The sequence below is a fragment of the Sabethes cyaneus genome, chromosome 1, assembly GCF_943734655.1.
Source record: "Sabethes cyaneus chromosome 1, idSabCyanKW18_F2, whole genome shotgun sequence".
Classification (NCBI taxonomy): domain Eukaryota; kingdom Metazoa; phylum Arthropoda; class Insecta; order Diptera; family Culicidae; genus Sabethes; species Sabethes cyaneus.
In genome coordinates, this window is record NC_071353.1 from 153,758,354 (window position 1) to 153,779,742 (window position 21,389).

The window sequence follows — 21,389 nt, forward strand, 5'->3', positions numbered from 1 at the left end:
TTTGGCGATTTCAATCAACCCGGTTTGGCATGGTCGTGCCCTAGTGCCGCTAGTTCCGTTTTCCCAGATCCGTATAAATCAACATTCTCAACTTCCAGTATTGCCCTACTAGATGGATTAGCGGTATTGAATCTAAAACAACTAAATACGATTAAGAATGTAAATGGTAGAGCGTTGGACCTTCTCTTCGCCAATGAAGATGCAGCAACTTGTTGCAAATTGTCGGAAACTGTGGAGCTTTTGATCCAAATTGATTCTCAGCATCCTCCTTTCACCGCCGTCCTCTTTTGTGCCGGCCTCACTCACTTCGAAGACTTCGACGACGACAGGAAATTCGACTTCAAAAGGGCTGATTTTGACTCGCTCACGAAGATATTTCGGCTGTTGACTGGTATCCTTTATACGAAGCGACGGATGTTAGCGAATCTGTGGAATTTTTGATTGCAACTTTGTCCCGATTGTTTTATATATACGTCCCTGCTCCTCGACTACGGCAGAAGCCTTCCTGGCTTCTAATAAATAATAATAATAATAATAATAATAATAATAATAATAATAATAATAATAATAAAAACCACGAACGAAGTTCGCGCCGCCTACTGTGTAGTATTTCACAGGAAGCTCGAGAATTCCTTCGAAATTGTTTTCTTCCATGAAAACGCCATTAAAGCATTCATTTGTGTAAAATTATTTTTCGAACACCGAAATTGGGAGCCGAAATTCACGCAATTGGTTTTGTTCCATTACTAAATGGACCAGTTTTTAAAAACCAAGGACGGACGCACAAAAATGCAATAGCGACTAAGGCATTATTGCTGGTGGCCCAAAATGAATGATATATTTACTTATGTTTTAAATTCTTGTGAAGGATGCCGACTAGTTGGACAACTAAAACGGCCGGAGCCTTTGGCAAAAAGGAAGCTTCCTAACGCACCCTGGGTAGATAGTGCGTTAGGAGCCAAACAAAATGCTGCTTCAACGCATCCGTCAGCATCAATTTGACGGTAAACCTATGGGGAAACTGTCAGAATAACGCGCTGACGGATGCTTGGACGCAGCATTCTGGTTGACCCTTTAGATTTCCTTGGGCCATTACCTTTGAGCGATTATTTACGGGTAAAACTCCCAGCGAACTAATGTTTGGGTGAAACATCAGAACTAAACTGACCAGACTTACGGATATTGATCCTTCGGATTTGGTTTTGTTCCATTACCAAATGGACCCATATTTAATATGAACCTGACTGCGAAATAGTAATAGGTCAAATAATGAAAAGAAAATGCGCAAAACGGATGGCGCGACGTGGAGAGATGTGAGATGTGACAAGTATCAAATCGCGCGCAAAGTAATTTGAATTTAGCTGAGCAGTTGAGACCGCTGTTGATTAACCTACCAAACTAGTTTTATCGAAACGACGCGACGCGACTCGGGAGTTTCTTTCACTACCAAAAACTGTACCGATTTTTCTGCTATAGCATATTGATATTTTACGTAATTTGTATTTCAATTAGCTTACTACCTAGTGTAATATTTTGTTCTTCATCATCAACATAAATTACGTATAACCTAAAAATCGGCTGAAACAACGTCAGTGAATCAGCGCCGCTGGCGCACTTGTTAGCACGTGTCTGTGTGTGTAACAGAAATAATGGAAGGATAATGTAAATGCTCGCGTGCACACACGCACCACGGGGAAGGACAGCAATGTGCTTACCAGGGACTTATAGATTAAGTCACACGTTGCTTGTTTGCTTGCTTGAGCGGCAGATCATTTCGGGACGAAAACACGGAAAAATGCTTCGACCTGTGATGTTTCCGTTACACAGTAAGTACCATTAAGTAGGATGGTGGTAGTCAATAATTTCCTACACAGTCAAACTGCTAGTAAATAATAGTAATAACGCATCGAGAAAAACGAACGAGAAACGACTTACAGCACCGGCTGGTGCCATACGATCTTACCCCGCAGACAGCCGGATACCAGCAGCGGGAACTTGGGACTAAACTTACTGCTAACCACGACGTCCGAGTGGCAGTGCTTCCGTTTGATTTCGTGAAACTGTCTCGGGCCCTCGTTGGCCCGATCGGTGATGAAGGGCAGCTCGTTGCACTCGGCATTAAACGCCAGCAGTCGGATGCCGTGCGCGTGGGGCGAGCAGATGATACGCCCGTCCGAGGAGAAGCACGGTTCCTTGATGAACCCTTTGCCCTTGTTGGGCTCCTCAATGTAGTACAGCATGCGGTTCACGTTCACCGTGATGGTTTGCTGGAATTTGTTCTGATGTTCCACCGGAGTCAGCGGGAACAGACCGCTGGTGATACCGTACACGTTAGCCATGTTCAGCGAACGAGTATTCTCCACCCGAAGGTTTCGGTTGCGCAGCGAAACTTCCGCCGCCCAAATGTCCGAGTTCGGCGTCGGGAAATCGGCGTTGTTCCCTTGATTGTTGTTGTTGTTATTGTTCCGATTGCCATTGGCAACGTTATTTGGTTCGGCTGGTTCTCCGACGGCTGCATTGACCAGAGCAGCAGCAGCTGCTGCTTCAGCTTGAGTTTCTGCACCCGAACCGGCCCCTCCTCCGCCTTCTTCTGCACCACCACCGCCACCTTCTCCAGCCGTTGAAGCATCCTGATTGAGGCTTGCTTCACCACTGGCGCTGTCTGCCGCCCCGGTGGAATCATCTTCGCCATCGCTTTCTGCGTCATCTTCCAGCGAGATTTCCTGAATATCGTGTACGCAGCTCCACTGCGAAGAAAAATATGCAACAGATAATAAATAATTGACCTAGAAAAAGGCGATTGGTTTGAACTTACCTCAGAACTTTCATCGTAGCTTATGTTTCTGCTTAGCGCACACCAGCCTTGAGGGTGAATCTGCAACGATCGAGGAAGTGTTTTAGTAACGGTTGCCAGGCAGCCAGTAAAAAGTAAAGGGTTTCATTCTATATGTATATAAAAACTAGGAAACAGTAGGCGTTTAATGGCACAATCAAAATAGTAAACATTAAGAGCGTGACAGCATGTCATTCCTGCATACCTACCGAACAACCAGCCAGCGCGACCACACGACCACTGACCCAAACAATGGGATGCGGCTGCAAAACCGAGCCCCGGTTTGCATTAAAATATAATTAAAGTCCAAAATTCAGTGAACCATTCACAGCACAGCCCGGCTGCAGTGCGGTTGGTTGGTATGTCGTTGTTGTTATTATCGGTCATCAACAAAAAAAAATACACAACACACATCTCATAAAGTATGCATCGTGCGAACCGTGAAGCGAGGCGAATTTAATTAACCATATAAACACCGTTGTGAATACTAATTATAACAATTATATGTGTAAGCTTTTCGCACAGCTAGCTAGCCATATGCAGCTGCAATAATGATGCAGCATGGATGGTAAGGAGCAGACCGCAGCTCAAATCGTTCACCACCAACATGCGCCAACCCCATCACTGTATGCTGTATTCTCGTAAGGTTGTAGAATGTTAAGATTGATTAATGCAACCATTACTCCTGTCGGTGGTAGAATGGGTCAATTTATCATCACTTGTTGGCACGAAGGAATTTGCTGCTTAGAATGACCTCATTTTGTTTTTTTTTGCTGTCCTATTATCTAGTTCAAAATATTACTTTTTCGAATCAACCTTCCGCTCAGGATCCAAGTTGTCTAAAAATTTACATTTTTATCCAATTTTTCGCAACTTCATTTTCCACACAAGGTTTCCGTTTACCTATTCACAATCAGAAGGCCTGGGAGAAAGAGTTAGGTTCGAATCCGGTTATAATTGACTCCCATTGAAGCTTGGTTCAATACGCCGAACCTACTACGAAGTGTTCCTTCAATGACTCGTCAATCTAATTTTTCGCTTTTTACCTTTCACGTTCTGTCTCGCCCTGGATGCACTATCAACAGCTTTGTTTGATTACTTTCTTCTACAGCTTCCTTACTTTATTGGCGACGGTTCATTATCCTTCAGTGCTGTCGGTCCTGGGCTGTAGTTTTCCAATCCCTTCGAAAACCGTGCTAACCGTGCATCGCCTTCGACAGCGCACATCCATCGGGTGCGGGATCTGCCCCGAAGTTTATGGCTTCTTCTTGGTTATCTGCTGAAAATAGTTTTGGCAACACTTTCGTCGGGCATTCTGGCCACGTGCTCAGCTCACCGCAACCTGTCACATGGTGGTACCTTCACTATATCAGCACATTCGTATACTTGATACAGCTCGTGATTCATGTGTCTGCACAACGTTCCATTTTCCATTTAGCACTCAAAAACCTCAAGCAGTCAATCACCTTACTTTACCCTTCCATGATTTATGTCCGTACAGGGTCATCGGTAGGATTTGTATTCTGTAGAGTACCAATTTTGAGCGAATTTGCAAACTACGGGACCTCAACTGGCAAAGTAATCCGTAAAAAGTAAGATTCACGCCTGCAACTGAACTCGTCGTTTGCCTTTGTGGCTTACATCGTTATCACATGCCACGATCGTACCATGGTATATGGATTCCTCCAGCACTTCATATCGTTCCCCGTCCAGCTCCACCTCGGTACCGGTATTTGAACTCTCATTGAAAATGCCTCTTCCACTGCTCTACGGTGGATTCCGATGATATCGATGTCATCCGCAAAATCGAGAAGCACGTAAGATTTCGTGATGATAGTTCCACCTCTTTTTAAGTTTGCTCTTCGTATTGCACCTTCTGAGCCAATTTTGAATTACAGGCTAGAGGGTGCATCCGCTGGCTTCAGGTCAACCAACGTCGCGAAAGCAGCTGAGGTCTCACCCTCTATTCTAACGCATGATTTTAACTCACCCAGTGTCGCACGAACCAGCGTAATTAGTAAGTCAAACGTTAGACTGAATCGTACGCTGTCTTAAAGTCCACAAACGGATGATGGGTCTGCAAATTGTGTTCCCAGAATTTGTCTAGTAACTGACGCAGAAAGTAAACAACTGATCCGTCTTGGAGCGACCCTCACGAAAACCAGCTTGGTACGCGCCGGCGAAGGACTCTGCTAACGATCTAAGTCTCCAAAACAGGATCGTGGGTGAACTATATTTTTAGAGTAGCCTTTTATTTTGCAGCTTAAAACTTAAATAAATTTTATACAATAATTTTCATTAATGAAAGGCAGTTATCCTTACACGAGTAGCTTTTTCACGATAAATCGTCTATCGATTACGACGCGTAATTCTATTTTACCCGAACGTCTAGGAGGACTAATTCCAAGTTCCCTTATTAACTTACAACTCGCATCGCGCTTCGCTTACAGTTTACGATGGCTGATTTCTGCATAAAACGTTCATAAATCCGCTTTCTAGCACTTTTCAACCGAGGCAGAATAACTTCAACTTCTATCAATCTTCAATTTATAATTTTTCTAAATTAACTCTGTTTTCATTTCACACTATGCGAACCAAGATGTTTATTTTGCAATCTAGGTTGCGCCAATTCAATCTTATGCTACGTTACTTTACCGATGAGATAGTGGCAGGTGCATCGGTGCCACAACACTCAGATTTGGCCTGAAACATTTAGTTAGAGCTTGAATGCCATCATAATTATGTGCATCGTGTGACGGCATTTTGGCTAATTCAGCCGGCAACAAGAAACGAACGATGGTCTGAATCTCACGAGCGGTATCCGTAGCGCACCTGTTGTAGCCATGCGGGGGCAATGATACTCACAGATACTCATGCCAGCAGAGATGCTGTTTGCATTAGTCCTTGATCTAATCTTCTATCTGGTCTAGTTATATAAGGGGCTTGTCTGTAGCCAAAACCAGGTCTCTGACAGGACGTCATAAGAGGCTTATCGGTAATAAAAAACAGGCCCCTGAGTTCTATTCAGTGAGTCATCTCACTGGTCGATTGCTGAACTGCTCGATTGCTCAACTGGACCGCTCAAGTGAACTACTCGACCGGACTGTTCGATTCGACTGCTGGACTCAATTGCTTGATTGGACAGATCGACTTGACTGTTTGATTGAACAGCTCGATTTAACTGCTCGATTCGACTGCTTGACACACTTGTTCGACTTATTACTAGACCCGACTGCTCGACTTAACTGCACGATTGAACAGCTCGACTGAACTGTCGGATTCGACTGCTCGACTTGACAGCTCGACTCAACTGCTTGACTGGACAGCTTGACTTCACTGCTCGATTCGGCTCAACTGCTCGACTAAACTACTCGACTTAACTGCTTGACTCAACTACTCGATTGGACTCTTCGAATCGGCTGCTCGATCTCGACCTGACAGTTCGATTCAACTGACGACTGGACAGCTTGATTCATCTGCTCGACTTAACTGCTCAACTTAGCCACTCGACCTCAACTGCTTGACTTAACTGGTCAATTCTACTGTTGGATTCAACTGCTCGGCTAAACTTGTCGATTCTGCCGCTCGACTCGACTCAACTGCTCGATTTCTCTGCGAAACTTAACTGCTCGACTGAACCACTTGACCCGACTGCTCGACTAGACTGCTTGACTCAACTACTCGATTCAACTGCTCGTCAAGATTACTCGACTCAATTGTTCGATTAAACTGCTTGACTGCTCAACTAGACTGCTCGATTTGACTGCTTGGCTCGACTGCTTGATTCGACTGCTCGACTGGCCTGCTTAACTCGATTGCTTGTCGCGATATCATATGGTCGGTGTTAAATCAGAACGGACCAAGGCGCAAAATTTTGAAAACCGATTTAATGAGCAAACGATCAACTGAATGTTGTAAACAGCCAGAGTTATAATTTTTTTTTCGAACGATTGATAGCTATAAACCATACAGAGCAGCAAACTATGAAAAAATTTTGTCACTTGGTTCGGCCTGACTTAACACCGACCGTATGAATCGGTTCGCAGCCCAAAAATGGACGGTTAAAAGCCACTCACACAAAAGAGCCATTTTACCCACCTATAGAATCAGCACAGTGGAGTTAATGTCTTTATTCAGTTAAATAAAATCCAGTGCGAGCATAAAAACTATTTGCTTCAGTTTACGGCTAAGACTCTTTGATGTACAACATCGTTTTAATACTACAATTATTTGTGCCACACAAACCTCAAGGCGATCAGTAAAAAACACCAAGAGCAGCTTCCACTTCGTCGTATCGACACAGCTTGTACAAACGAAGTGCATGTGGGTGTGGTATGGGAACGCATGGTGTGCTCCGTCAAAAAAAAAACGTTGGCTTCCGTGATCACCACAGACCGACTCAAGGACGAGATCTTGCTCACCATCATTGGGTGAGTAGAAATTTTCAATCTACAAGCCGGATGATCCTATAAATCCCCCAGCGTCGCTCTTAACCATTTTATCAAGGGTAGCTGTACTGTCTAGTGAAAACCTAGGCTTTGCTGTTTAACCCAACCGCCTTTAAGACCATTGCATTGAATAAACACCGGCGTTGGACATTCGAACCAACTGGCCGGAGAGCAGTTAACTGCTGCAACGAGGTTTGCTATCTATTTTATTAGGTTATGAGCTCAGCACTTAGCCCGAAGAAAAATCTAGCAGGAATATAGGTGCATTGCGTGACACGTGAAAATGAGTGAAGAAAAACTGTGGCTGTTCGATGGAACGAATTTCGGAAACTGGAAGTTTCGCATCGAGACGCTGATGGAGGATAAAAATTTGTTGGACTGTCTGGAGAAAGCGATTGCTGACGAGGAGTACAACAGGATGGATCACCCAGAAGACACAGCGGCTGTCAAGGCGGAGAAGAAGAAGAAACTGAACGATCGAATTGTTAATCCAGGAACTGGATTACGTGAAGGACAAGCGAACGACGAAAGAAGCGTGGGACGCTTTGAAGAACGCATTCGAGCGCGTTGGTATTGCCGGCAAGTTGTTCCTGAAGAAACGGTTCCAGCGGCTACGGTTGAACGAAGGCGAAAATGTCAAACCATTCCTGCTACAGTTCGAAAAAGTGCTACGTGAAACGAAGGCTACCGGAGTGAAAATTGACGAGGAAGATGTCGTTTGCCAACTTTTGCATGCGCTGCCGGAGTATTATAACGCGCTGATTACGGCCTTGGAAACTATTCAGCCGGAGAAGCTAACTTTGGAATATGTCAAAAAGCGGCAAATGGACGAGTCAGTAAAACGTGCTAATCAAACGGATTCTGCAGAAGATAACGTAAGCGAAACGGTTTTTGCTGGAAAGAAATCCGGACTGAAGTGTTTTGAATGTGGCCGGTTCGGACATAAGCGAGTTAACTGTCCCGATTATCGATCGACGAGGGAGAAGGAACGCGAAACAAGTGTATGGCAAAAGAGAAAAATGAACCGAAAGTCTAAAGGTAACGCACACGTTACGTATGACAGTGACACTTTGTTTATTGCTACCACCACGGCTACCACGGGCGTGAGTGCATTCTCTACGTCAATTGAAACGTCAAGCAAGCGAATTGCATGGTTTTTAGATTCTGGTGCAACAGACAAATTTTTATTCGACGAGCTGCATCCACTGGAACGAAAAGTGTACATTTCTGTTGCTCAATCTGGTCAAGATTTTTTGGCCAAGTTCGCAGGCACAATCCGTGTCGACATGCTGATCGATGGAAAAAGGCAACAGTCAGTGGTAAAGGATGTTTTGTTCGTGCCTGAGTTGCAATGTAATCTATTTTCTGTTCGTCGGGTGGAAGATATCGGTATGACCGTGAAGATTGCTGGGAGAAAAGTGACAATTCGGAAGGCTTGTTTGCGTCGGATACAAAAAAGACCAATTGTATACCCTTGTCGTGTATTCTCGTGATCAGCAGATGTTTGCGCTATGACAACGAAAGTCGACAGCTTCGATTTATGGCATCGAAGTTGTAGCCATCTAGGAGAGGTCAATCTGAAAAATCTTTGGAAGCACGATATGATTGAAACGGCGGTGAAAATTCGAGATTGAACAATATTGTGCACAGGCAACGTCATTCTTCGGCACAAAGGTATCGAGACTCAGGTGCGACAACGGTGGGGAGTATACCAATATTGCCGCACTGAGGGAATCCGTATGGAGACTACTGTTTTGTATAGTCCGCAACAGAACGGAGTTGCCTAGCGATTAAATCGCACTCTGTTGGACAAATCTCGTTCTATACTATTAGATGCTGGTTTACCGAAATCATTGTGGGGTGACGCTATGCTCACTGCTGAACAGAAGCCCAACTGCTGCTCTAGAGAAAAAGAAAACCCCGTTCGAAATGTGGTACAATAAGAAACCGAACGTGGATAAAATGCGGGTATTTGGTTCAACCGCTTTCACGTGGCTGCCACAACAGAAGCGTCGGACATGCTACCAATGGCTACGGAATTTGGAATCCTAGGAAGAAGACTACTTTTACATTTCGTGATGTTGTTTTCGACGAGAATAAGAAAGCAGTGCAGAATCAGGAACCGGTAAAGGCAATGTACGATTTAGACGAGGGTGAAATCGATCTGGAGAAGGATGATTTGTCCGCGCCGACTGGATCTATAGAAGCTGAACTATCCGAAAATAGTGTTTCTAATGATACAGAATGGGACGAAGCTGCCGGCGCGCTTCCTACAATCAGAAGTGAACAACTGCCCTGCAGAAATGTCCATGAGGCAAGTGGACGGGAGCGCAGACTCCCCGGTAAGTTTATCGATTACGTTACTGGCTTTGAAGCAAATACTGGCAGTTCGTGTCTCGCAGGTTCTACTGGAGGTTCCCAAGCGACAGACGACGCTGTAATGGCTTTTGCGTTGAATGCGGAAGCATTTGTAGACGACCTTCCGTCAACAATCGATGGACTGAGAAAGCGAGGAGACTGGGGTCACTGGAGGGCCCCAGTCCCACTGGCAAGTGGGTCTTCAAGATGAAATACGACGATGCAGGAAATGTAGATCGCTACAAGGCCCGGTGTTGCGATATGGCAAAACCGGTTTTCCGATTTAATAACGTGTATTTAACAGCAGCGTTAAAAAATTCCTATGGTACGAGATTATAAAATTTTGTATAACACAATTGATTAGATTTGTTTTTTTGTTATTCATATCGCTAAGTTCTTTGTATGTTTTTATGTATATAGTAAGTATTGTTAGCCGTAGACATAAGAGAAACTTACGTTTAGTGTCCCTTCAGTACTTCGCTACGCAATCGGTGTGTCAATACTGTTTTCCGTGTTTTATGCTTGTTTTTTGCTATATTTTATCAACACTGTTTTTCAGCAATTTGATTCCCGAACAGCAGCTGTAGCACAATTAACATAGTGTAAGTATCTAATTGCAATTGCATGATTCAGCAAAATGACTGCATATACAAACCTAAATGCTACGCTGGTTGACCGTACTAACTCTTTTATAGCCTTTTAAATCGTACTATTATTTATAAACTTAATCACCGTAATACTAGTTGTAAGTTCTACCACTGTGATATTAGTTATAAGTTTTATATATACTATTATTTATGGAAAATAGCCAAAAACTAAACTCGCTGCTTCACTCGCGGGCATATTTCAATTTTCGATTTTGTTTATCTTTGATCTCCACTGACGTTTCAACACGATCCCGACGCACGCCGGCGGCACGTCATACATGTCGTGCGAACAAGAGTGGTACACGAAAGGTGCGTACTATCGCTGCAGTTGGATGTATTGGTGCGACGCAACGAAAGGTTGCGACACCCGGTAAGTGGCAAAAGCAGGGGCTTGCGATGGATGCCATGTTTTTGTTGCCAACATCCTCAGCACATCTCGACAAGGTTGGCAGCAAATTTATCTGTCAGACGGGCGCTATTTCCTGCATTTCCTGCAAATAGCGCCCTTCGTTAAGTCGACTGTCAAACACCGTTCGTTAAGATAAGGATAGCACCCCGCTGGGCAAAAGGTTACTCACAACGAAAAGGGTTCGATTTCGACGACACGTACGCACCCGTAGCCAGAATTACTACCGTTAGGACGCTTCTGGTAGCGAACAAGAAAAGATACCATATGCACCAGATGGATGTTCGGACTGCCATTTTCAACGACGTACTAAAAAAAGAAATATATATGCGACAACCTGAAGGTCTTGAAAGTGTCAATTCGGATCTCGTTTGTCGTCTCAGGAAATCATTGTACGGCTTGAAGCAAGCCCCGAGAAGCTGGAATGATCAATTTCATCTATTCGTAACGAAGCTTGGATTCAAGCGGTCTAACGTGGATAGCTGTCTCTATCAAATGAATTGGCAGGGATCTGTTATCTACATGCTTTTATATGTCGATGACATTATTATTGTCTCAGATCGAATCGGTCTGGTAACCAAGTTGAAAAGGCAACTATCAAAACAATATAAGATGCCTGATATGGGCGAGTTGAAACTCTTTTTTGGTTTGAAGGTGGATCGAGATTTCAGCGGAGGTACCGTAAAGAGTAGCCAACCTAAATACATTACTGATTTATTGCAAAGGTTCGGCATGGCTGAATGCAAACCAGTTGCGATTCCGTTGGAACCCAATTTAAAATTGGAAATTGAAAATCAACCGGAAACTGCGAAGAAACCGTACAGGGAGCTTATCGGCTGTTTGACGTACCTGGCACATGCGCCACGAACAGACATAAGCGTTGCTGTGAACTTCTTTAGTAAATTCGAATCTGCACCAACAAATGTTCATCGGAATCGCCTGAAGCGTATACTACGGTATTTGAAAGGGACCGTAACTATGGGATTAATCTTAGATAGGCGCAGTGAAGAACAACTACGCAGATGCTGACTGGGGCAACGACAAAGAAGATTGACGATCCGTTTCCGGAAAGGTATTCCAGGTTTATGCAGTTACTGTCACATGGATGACTCGGAAGCAGCCAACTATTTCACTCTCGTCGAGTGAAGCGGAGTACATCTCTCTGATTCAAGCTGCTTGTGACGCGATCTGGAACAAAAATCTACTCATGGAGCTTGGAGTCACGTTTCACAACCCTATACCGTTATTCGAAGACAACCAATCTTGTGTCCGTGTCGCGGAGGAGCCAAGATATCATAAGCGGATGAAACTCGGACTATTGGGTTGAGCGGAGGTGTTAGATGTACAACCCTAGTGTAACCGTTACTAACAGTAACAGATCGACTCGTTGTGTTACTCCTATATCTTGAACAGGTCATTAACTTTTGTTAGCAATTATTCCTTTTCTTCTTTAATTAGCTACCGTTCAATAAACACGTGCTAAACTACGTTTTGCTATCTATTTTATTAGAAATCAGAAAACACCACTGCCGACGGTCACCCGCCATCGCTTTTGCAGAATAGGTTCTGTGCAACAGCCCAGATGTCGTTGGCTAAGTTACGTCGCCACTGGCCTCTGGGTCTGCCTCTTCTACGTTGTCCTTGCGGATGCGCCAGTCGAGTGCTTCTTGGTAGATCTTGTTCGCTCCTTTCCTCAAGGTATGTCGGAACCACTTCCAGCCATGTTCTCGAATTTCTGTTGCTATCGGCCGTTAGGTTTCCACCTGCTCAGTCTGTTGTTCCGCTACTGTAAAGTTGTCAGTGTTCACTACCATAGACTTTGATACATTGACTGTGAAACCTACCGCCTAGGGGCTTTAGGAGAGGTAACTTGTTGTGCATTCCGATGCGGCGTTGTACGAGCAAGCCAAGCCCAAGGTCATTTAGCTGCTTCATCGTTTGAGGGTTCAAAGGCAATCCTCGATTTGGTCTACTGTCAATCGCTCCAACTAATATATCTAATCCATAACGATGAGAAACAGCGGCGGCGATAGTGTGCAGCCTTGTCTCACACAAGCAGTGTAATCCTTATAGGGTCGGATAAGACGCCATTGTCCAACGCCTTGCACGAGAACTCCTTGTACTGAGCCTTGATGAGATGGACTAGCTTCTCTGCAACTCCTCTACGCCTAAGTGCGCCCCAGATGTTTTCGTGGTTGAGTCGGTTGAACGCCTTTTCGAAGTCAACGAACTCCAGCAGAAGAGTCCTGGAATTCGTTGATCTGCTCCAATATAATGCGGAGCGTTGTGATATGGTCTACACCAGCATCGACCAGCATGGAATCCAGCTTGCTGCCGCCGGAGAGTAGCGTCTATTTTCTCCTGTCTCAATTACGTTTCTATTTTTAGGGACTTCAACCAATATGCCATGCATCCAGTCCACCGGAAAAGTTGCGTTTCAAAACGGCCAAAACGGAGAAGTAGCTGATCGTCAAGGCCACGACAGAGCTGAAGAACATGCCGACATCCATCTTTTCACCGACCACCGGCTAAGGTTCTGGCCAACTGCCAAATCTTTAAAGGTCTTCTTTACGGATTGTACTAGACGCTCCCAACAAACTTCAAAATGTGGAGAAGGAGGCGTTTGAGAACGGCCGCTAGAACTGGGAGGCTTAGGACAGATTTGTTCGTCCGATTTTACAATGCTGTCAGCTTTTTCGGACACTGGTGAACTCTATCGCAGGAGACGAACCATGCTGTACTTTAATCGAATTTGGTTTAACACTGTGTGTCTTGATTTTGATGACGATAGGTTCCGTAGTACTCGAACATTACTAAACTGGTAACGTAGTGCTGTCTCGGTAGTATAATTGGATGCTAAATTGCTACAGCTGTTTGCTCTACCTGTCGGATATTGAAAAGGGGACATTATGTTAGTCGCCACGATCGGCAAATCAGTATCGAATTGAATCGATGTGCACCGATCGCCCAGAATGGAATCGCTAGGTCATAAATATTCAGTTTTGATGTTGATTGGGACTGTTTGCTATTTCACTCCCACTGGGACTTGGATCTTCATTAAGTAGTGCCTTCAATTCTATTCAAATTCAATCAGTTTTGCCATCAAAAGCACTAAGAAGAACGACTGCAAAACGAACGAAAAATTTCAAAACTTTACGGCTCAATCAGCGCGCCGTGATAATCATTGGGAACCACAATGGGACATCAGTCATGATAGCTAATCGTGATGAATGAATATTTCGCAGTATTTTAAATTAAATAATCGTATGTTTCGCAGTATTTTAAATTCAATTTGCAAAAAAAAACGCAGCAGCCGACTCCAAAGTCAAGGTCACCTAGTGTGAGTGAGGTTCAGCACACGGTGGATTATCTCTAAGTACCGTGAAGTGGTGACTGGCGGAGCTTGCAGTCGGCCACAGTGGGCTGTTGTTCGATACAACTAAGTCAAAATATTTTTTGCAAACGGGAATTTAGAAAATCGCGTACTCAAATTCACGTATTCGACTCAACTTGGTCAAAATTTACCTGAAAATTTTTTGACCCGGTTTTTTTTGGACGACGCAGTACTACAGCGCAGGCTAGGAACTGCAGTAGCAACGAAAAACCGAGTGACTCGCTAAAAGTCAATACCCTCTCGCTGGCTGGCGGTAAACCGTACGTACCCATCCGCAGCCGGACTGTCAGACTGTGATCATCCGATTATGCGCATAAACTGTATAATTTACCGTGGTTTAATGAATTTCACGCTACATTATGTTCGCCGCCACCAGTCAGTAGAGTGGGTGTTTGGCCAAAAACAATTAAACGACGCAAGCAACGGTTGGCTACCTAAAAGGATTTACGTACCTGTAGGGAGCTGATCACTTCCGCGTCGTTACCTTCCGGGAAGTCACTAACCAGCTCGACTCGGTTGCTCTTTTGCTTCTTGGAAAAGGCGTGACCGTATCGGGCTGCATTAGGGATGAACTGCTGTCGCGATTGCATCAGTCGGTACAGGTTGGGCTGTAATATTCAGGCATTTAGTTAGTGACTCTGATCCCCTGAAGAGGACACTCACCCTGAATCCTCTCAGATCCATCGCCAGTGAGGCCAGATTGAGATTGTGAATAATGATCAGATAGCCACCGGTGGTGCAAATCACCAGCCGGTTTTCGTCCGGCACCAGCCGGCATCGCATCAGTCCGGGCGTGTGGAACACCTTCTGGTAGACGAACCCGTGCTCGGTGTAGCTGTTGATATCCCAGGTAAAGATGGACCCATCGAAACCGGACGTCACCAGCAGGCAGTCTTTTTTGGAGTATTCTATGTTTTTCACCCAGTTGGAGTGTCCGTGCAGGCTGCGGATTTTCGACTTGAGATTCCGGGTGTCCCACAGGGCGACCGTCGTGTCATCCGAACAGGTGGCGAACATACGATTGTCGAGGAATCTGCAAAAGCGAACGATAAGACGTGATTAAATTGAGGAAAAATCAAAGACTATCGTCAAGATGCAAATTATTTGCACGTTTATTTGCCTCATCAACTCTGGCCGCCTGTAATCATCCTCTAGCTTGGTCGGCACTATCTCGAGGAAATGATCTAAATGAGACACGAACGACACACATCAATGCCGCCGAACACTAGCGTGCCCAGGCATGAAGGAAAGGTGGGACACCCGACCTTTTGGAATTTACTTATCACAAAAATGCCGACCTTTGCCAACCTAATTAAAAATTCCGGACTTTTGGGTGCAACTGAATTTAAAATAAATGGAAATTAGACACATAGTTTTACTAGAAATTAAAATTGACATTTTTCATGTTATTCCCTCACATGTTTTACTTCTTTTCTGGTCTGCTTTTTCTAGTCCCGTTTTTTAATCTGTTTTTTCTCCTTTTCGGTACCGTTTTCTGGCTCTCCGTTTTTCCTCTTTCTCATGTTCTTCTTTTTTCTATCCCGCGTGTCCTGCTCCGTTGTTTTTCTTCGTTTTTTGTTTCATTTTTTCTTATTTGTAGTCCTGTTGTTCCGAATGCCTTTCACTCGCTTTTTCAGTTTTCACAGCTTGACTCTTCACTTTTTCCTTTTTTTCGTTTTCAGTTTTTGTGTTTTTAACTACGAGAGTTAAACTTTCCTTTTCATTTTTCGTCTTCGTCGGTTTCGTTTACCTCATTTTGATGGCCCGCTTTTACGTTTTTTCTCTCCTTTGATTCTGTTTTTGTCACCCCTTCTCCTCTTCAGTTTTCCTTATTTATTTTACACTCAAGTACTTTTTTTACACGGGTTGGTTTTTTGAGTATTAAGAACGGGGTAACTAAGAGACCATTCATTTATTTCTCAATACCTTTGGGAGTAGGTCGACATTCCTCACGTAGACTATAAATAGTTCCTTAACTGCACCGTTTTCGAGTAATCGAAAAAAACAAACCGTGTAAAAAAAGACTTGAGTGTATTATTTTTCCTTCCTTCTTTTATCGTCTCATTTTTCCGCTTTTTGTTACTTATTTCTCCATTTTTATCCCCCAATGTTGACCAGTTTCACCTGTTTTTCTCGTCTCCTCTATCGGTTTTCTTTTCTCTCTTTCCCCCTTTTGTTTTTTGTATTCCCGTTTTTTGTCTCATCGTCCCTCTATTTTTTCCTTTTTCTTTGTTCTATTTGGCTTGGTTTCCTGTCCCGTTTTTCACCCTTTTCCAGGATTAGTTTTTCTCGTTTTCAGTCGCGTTTCTCTTTTTCTCTCTTTTTTGTATCGTTCTTTGTTGCTTTTAGACTTGTTTCTTTTATTTGGTCCCTTTTCTATCCAATTTTTAGTTCGTTCGTCGTTCGTTTGTTCCGTTTTTCCTCTCATTATGTTCTTTATTATCTTTACTGTCTCGTTTTTCCTCTTTTTCTATTTTTGTTTCTTCATTTACCTGCTCCCGTAGTTTCGGCTTTTGTTTTCCTCCTTTTCTATACCGTTTTCTCCTTTTTTCTCTTTTTCTGTCCCGTTTTTTTCGTTTTCTTCTAGGTTCTAAAGGTGAGGTTCCAAAATGGCAATCCCAAAATTCAAGTCCTAAAACACAAAAAGTTTCAAGACCTAAGATTTAGGCCGCAAAGTTCAGGTGCTAAGTTTCGAGCCCTAAAATTGAAGCCCCAAAATTCAGGTTCCAAAATTAAGGTCCCAAATTTAGGCTCCAAAATTCGAAAATCTCAAAATTCAAGTCCTAAAACCCAATTTCAAAACCTTGTTGTTGAGGTTGAGGTGTAAAAATTTAGATCCCAAAATTGAAATCCCGAAATTCAAATCCCAAAATTTTGGCTTCAAAATTCCAAGTCCCAAGATTGATGTCACAAAATTGAGGTCCCACAATTGAGGCTTCAAAATTCAGGTCCCAAAATTTAGACTCCAAAATTCAGGTCCCAAAGTTCCCAAAAATTCAAGTCACCAAATTCAAGTCTCATAATTGAGGCTCCAAAATTCAGGTCCCAAAGTTGGGGCCTCAAAATTCAGGTTCCAAAATTTGGGCCTCAAAATTGAAGACCTAAACAAGTCCAAACAGAACAAGTGTCCCACAATTTATGACCCAACACGAAAAGAAGACAAAATTGCAACGAAGAGACAATAAAAAGATGATGAAATGACAGCGGACAATGAAAATGAAGAGATAACGAAAACGCCAAAAAAAACTGTTGCAGAAACGCCAAAAAATAACGGAGAGACGACAAAAGAGTGACGAGCAAATAAAAACGAAAAACTAACGACAAAAAGCTCTTCATCGATTCCAACGTAACGACGATAAAGATAGCAAAATAAGACGAAATGACACCCCAAACCAGACGATGAAAAGACAACGAAATACAACAAAAATACGAAGGAAATTCGATGAAAAGCAAAAATAAAACGCCAAAACTGCAACTTAAAAGTCAAAAAGGACCTCGAAAAGATGACAAGAAACTCACAACCCTACTAGCGCAGTTGTTACAAACCAGTTGTAGCAACCGATATATGACTGATTTCAGTCATAAATAAGTTACTGCAACAAGAAGCGCCAACACTGTGCTGCTTGGGAACGGAGAGATGCCGAAAGAGCATCGAAACGATGATGGGTGAAAGAAGAAGAAAGGGTGATGAAGGGACGACTTAATAAATGGCGAAATGGCAGTGCAAAAGACGCAGAAAAGATGAGGAAAATACGGTAAAAGGACAACGAAGAACTGAAAAATACGACAAAGACACGACGAAAAAACAACGAAAAGACTATTAAAAGGCAAAAACCATACGGAGAAAAGATGGCGAAAAACCGATAAAGAGTGACAAAAAGATGGAAAAAGTGGGATGAATAGATAACGAAAGTACGACGAAATGACGATAATGAAAATGAGATGAACAGAGGATAAATAGGCAAACGAACTATATCTGAGAATATGCTAACAAAAATTTTACTAACATTTTCATAAAAAACTGTTTGCTCTACGTTGTTTGGTTAATGAGATATGAATTTTAGAATTAGGTAAAATTTAAGGAAAACCAGGTTTTTCAGACCAACAAAATATACCATTCAATTGGTTCTTTGTGCAATCTTGCTGATTAAGGCAAATCAATCGCGGAGTGCAGTAATAGCTCAGGAATAACAAAAATGTTTTCGTGAAAATTTGATCAATATTAGAAATTGATGAAAGAGGAAAAAATTCAATGAGACAGAAAATAATTTTTCGACTTTTCTTTAGAGTTTTCCACCATAACTTAACTTAAAAGTGGACCTAAAAATAGAAATGAATTGGTTTTAAATTGGAGTTGAAATTGGATTTGAAATCGGACTTGAAGTTATACTTGAAGTTGGACTTAAAATCCAAAGCTTTGCAATAAACAGTAAATTCTGTTTTCTTATCTCCCATGATATCCAGTATTTTTTATGAGATTAAAATAAAATCGTGATAAAGTTTTATTTTAATCTGAAACCCTCTAATCCTCTCAATTGTCTTCGAGGTACGACGCTGGTCAAATAGGCCAGTCGACGTAAGTTAGAATCTCAGCCAGCCCCGCAAATCTCTTGTAACAACTGGCTGCAAAGTCTTTCGAATAAATAACAGAAGGTCACGTTTCGCATTCGGAATGTAGCCCCTAGGCTTTGCTTAGCTTAAAATCTGAAACGAATGTTTGTTTCTATTTTGCGTTATTTACTTCTACTGAGTTCTATTTCAGCTAAAGTTTATCGTAATCTAATATTATAAGTGCCTTATTGTGTCTGTAACCAAAACCAGACCCCGGTCAGCACGTCATATTTTTGTGGTAAGAATCGCATTAGACACACTCCAGCGTTACGGGAAACCATGCCACTATGCAAATCAGTTGCTATTTCATCAAATCTCTGGCCTTCAAGTAGAAGATAATTGTGGAAACAGGAAGCAGTCCACAAAGTAAAGATGAGTCCTAATTGTGTCCCGTAACGCTGGAATGTGTTATGTGTCATCAAACGAAGACTCAAACCAATTATGCCAGATTGCAGTCAAGACAAACATCAGTAACGCAGTTGCATCTCATTGAGTTACTTAGCGTTAGAGGTACATTTAGGCATTTTAGTCATACATTCCGGCTATCTCCGGTATGGTGAAGCTAGATTATCCCAGCAAGAGCTTTCTGCCGAAATTTAATTTAATTTAATTTTAATTTAATTTAATTGTAAATCTGTCTTCTTCTCGGTAATCCCGATAAATCAACACAGAGCATTTTTACTTGCATCTTGCAGAAATTTCGGGAGTACAACGTGCCCACGCATCACATCTTTATAGACTGATCAGAGCTACATTGGATCGAGTGATGTGTCTCGTAGGCATCTCTGGGACACTCTCGAGTCTCTTCGAGACGTGGCGAGGGTTGATACAAGGCAACGGTTTATCCTGGATGCTGTTCAACATCGCTCTTGAGGGGGTGATCCGACGAGCGGGCATCGAAACGAGAGGCACGGTTTTTACCAAGGGTAACCGACTTCTAGGCTTTGCAGATGACTTCGATATCATAACCAGGAACTTTGCGACGGCGGAGGGAATCTACGCCAGACTGAAAGCGCAGTCTAGGAGAATTGGGCTAACAATAAATGCGTCGAAGACCAAATACATGAAAGGAAGAGGCTCAAAGGAAACAAACGCGCGTCTCCCACGGACGGTAACCGTTGACGGCGACGATCTAGAAGTTGTAGAAGAGTTCGTGTATTTGGGATCGCTGGTGACCGCGGACAACAACACTAGTAAAGAGATCCAGCGGCGCATCCAAGCGAAAAATCGGGCCTACTTTGCCCTCCGTAAAACGCTACTATCCGGAAGTGTACGTCGCCGCACGAAGCTAACAATGTAGACTGGTAGTTCTTTATGGACTTGAAGCCGTGACGCTGCACACGGAGGACATACACGCCCTTGCCGTGTTCGAGCGGAAAGTGCTGCGGACGATATTTGGCGGAGTACAAACTGAAAGCGGAGAGTGGCGGAGACGTATGAATCACGAGCTACAGGCACTGCTTGGGGGATCTACAGGCACTGCTTGGGGATACTCCCATCGTACATCTAGCGAAAGTTAGCAGACTACGGTGGGCTGGACACGTCGTAAGGATGCCGGACCGATTCTCCCCTTTCAGAAATCCAGCCACTTGATACAACTGCTATCGTACCAAATGCAAGAGAAATGCACCCCTTTACCAATTTAAACCTTATTTCCCCCTTATAAGAGACTGTCTCCCACTCTTGGCAACCTTCCTGCGTGCCAAAAACATGTGTTTGACAAACGACGTTACCTACGTGACAGAAGCTGACTAGGAACGGGCCGAAAGGAAGGGACGAGGAACGTGGGTATGAATGTCTGTTTCGCCATAGCTCCGGAACGTCTGCACGATTCTTCATTAAGATTCAAACACACGTCATTGATTGAACAAATGATATGTTCACAATTATCATAATGTTCTGACAGACTAGAAAAACGCATCGATAAACTACAATGTAAGTTTACATTGTAGTTTACCAGGCGGGCTTCATGGGAGCTCGCGCAACTACGGACCAAATTTGTACCATCTGATAAATCTTACAAAAATGTAGAGAGTACGATACAGTCGATCGAGGCCAACTATGGCACATAATGAGTTCGTGTATTTGGGATCGCTGGTGAGCGCGGACAACAACAGTAGTAAGAAGATCTAGCAGCGCATTCAAGCGGAAAAACGAGCCTATTTTGTTTTTCGCAAAACGCTACGATCAAGAAGCTACCGACATAAAAGTATAATCTAACTAATTTCTCTAACGGGACGACGTAACTGTATCAGTAAATACCAATAACAGCGAAGATAATACCAATAACCTTACTGATACTTAGTGACACTGATGTTTATTGTTAACTGATAACTATCAGTAGTTAACAGTTTCTTTGTCATATCTTTTAGTCTCATTTTATTCGTCGCTGCCTCTTGCAATACTGTTAGTGGGATTTCGCTCCTGCCAATAATTCGCCATAAGTATGCAGGCCTTCTACTCCATTTTGTACCATTCAGCTTGAATTACAGCGCCTTTCTGAGGATGCCCGCGTTTCCTCTCCTTAGAATGTGTACATAGTAATCAGTCTTGCCACACGAATCTTGTTGTTAATTGTGCGGCCCCCTATAACCGATTGTGCGCTATATGAGGACTATCATTTCCGGCCAGGTGAGACATGTTTCTACTATCCTGTGCACCGTACGTTGTAGCCTCTGCATCCTCATTATTG

General features: G+C 43.2%; 1 protein-coding gene across 1 annotated transcript in view; it reads right to left on the reverse strand.

Moving 5' to 3' along the window:
- Nucleotides 1-1,478: 1,478 nt before the first annotated feature.
- LOC128736009 (DDB1- and CUL4-associated factor 10 homolog) overlaps nucleotides 1,479-21,389 on the reverse strand; it is a 47,896-nt gene continuing 27,985 nt past the window's right edge. Inside the window, exons 3-6 of the mRNA XM_053830495.1 lie at nucleotides 14,750-15,119; nucleotides 14,539-14,694; nucleotides 2,816-2,875; nucleotides 1,479-2,747 (exon numbers count right to left, since the gene is read on the reverse strand). Coding sequence (XP_053686470.1) covers nucleotides 1,932-2,747; nucleotides 2,816-2,875; nucleotides 14,539-14,694; nucleotides 14,750-15,119 — 1,402 coding nt within the window. The 3' untranslated portion in view covers nucleotides 1,479-1,931. The remainder of the gene's footprint in view (nucleotides 2,748-2,815; nucleotides 2,876-14,538; nucleotides 14,695-14,749; nucleotides 15,120-21,389) is intronic.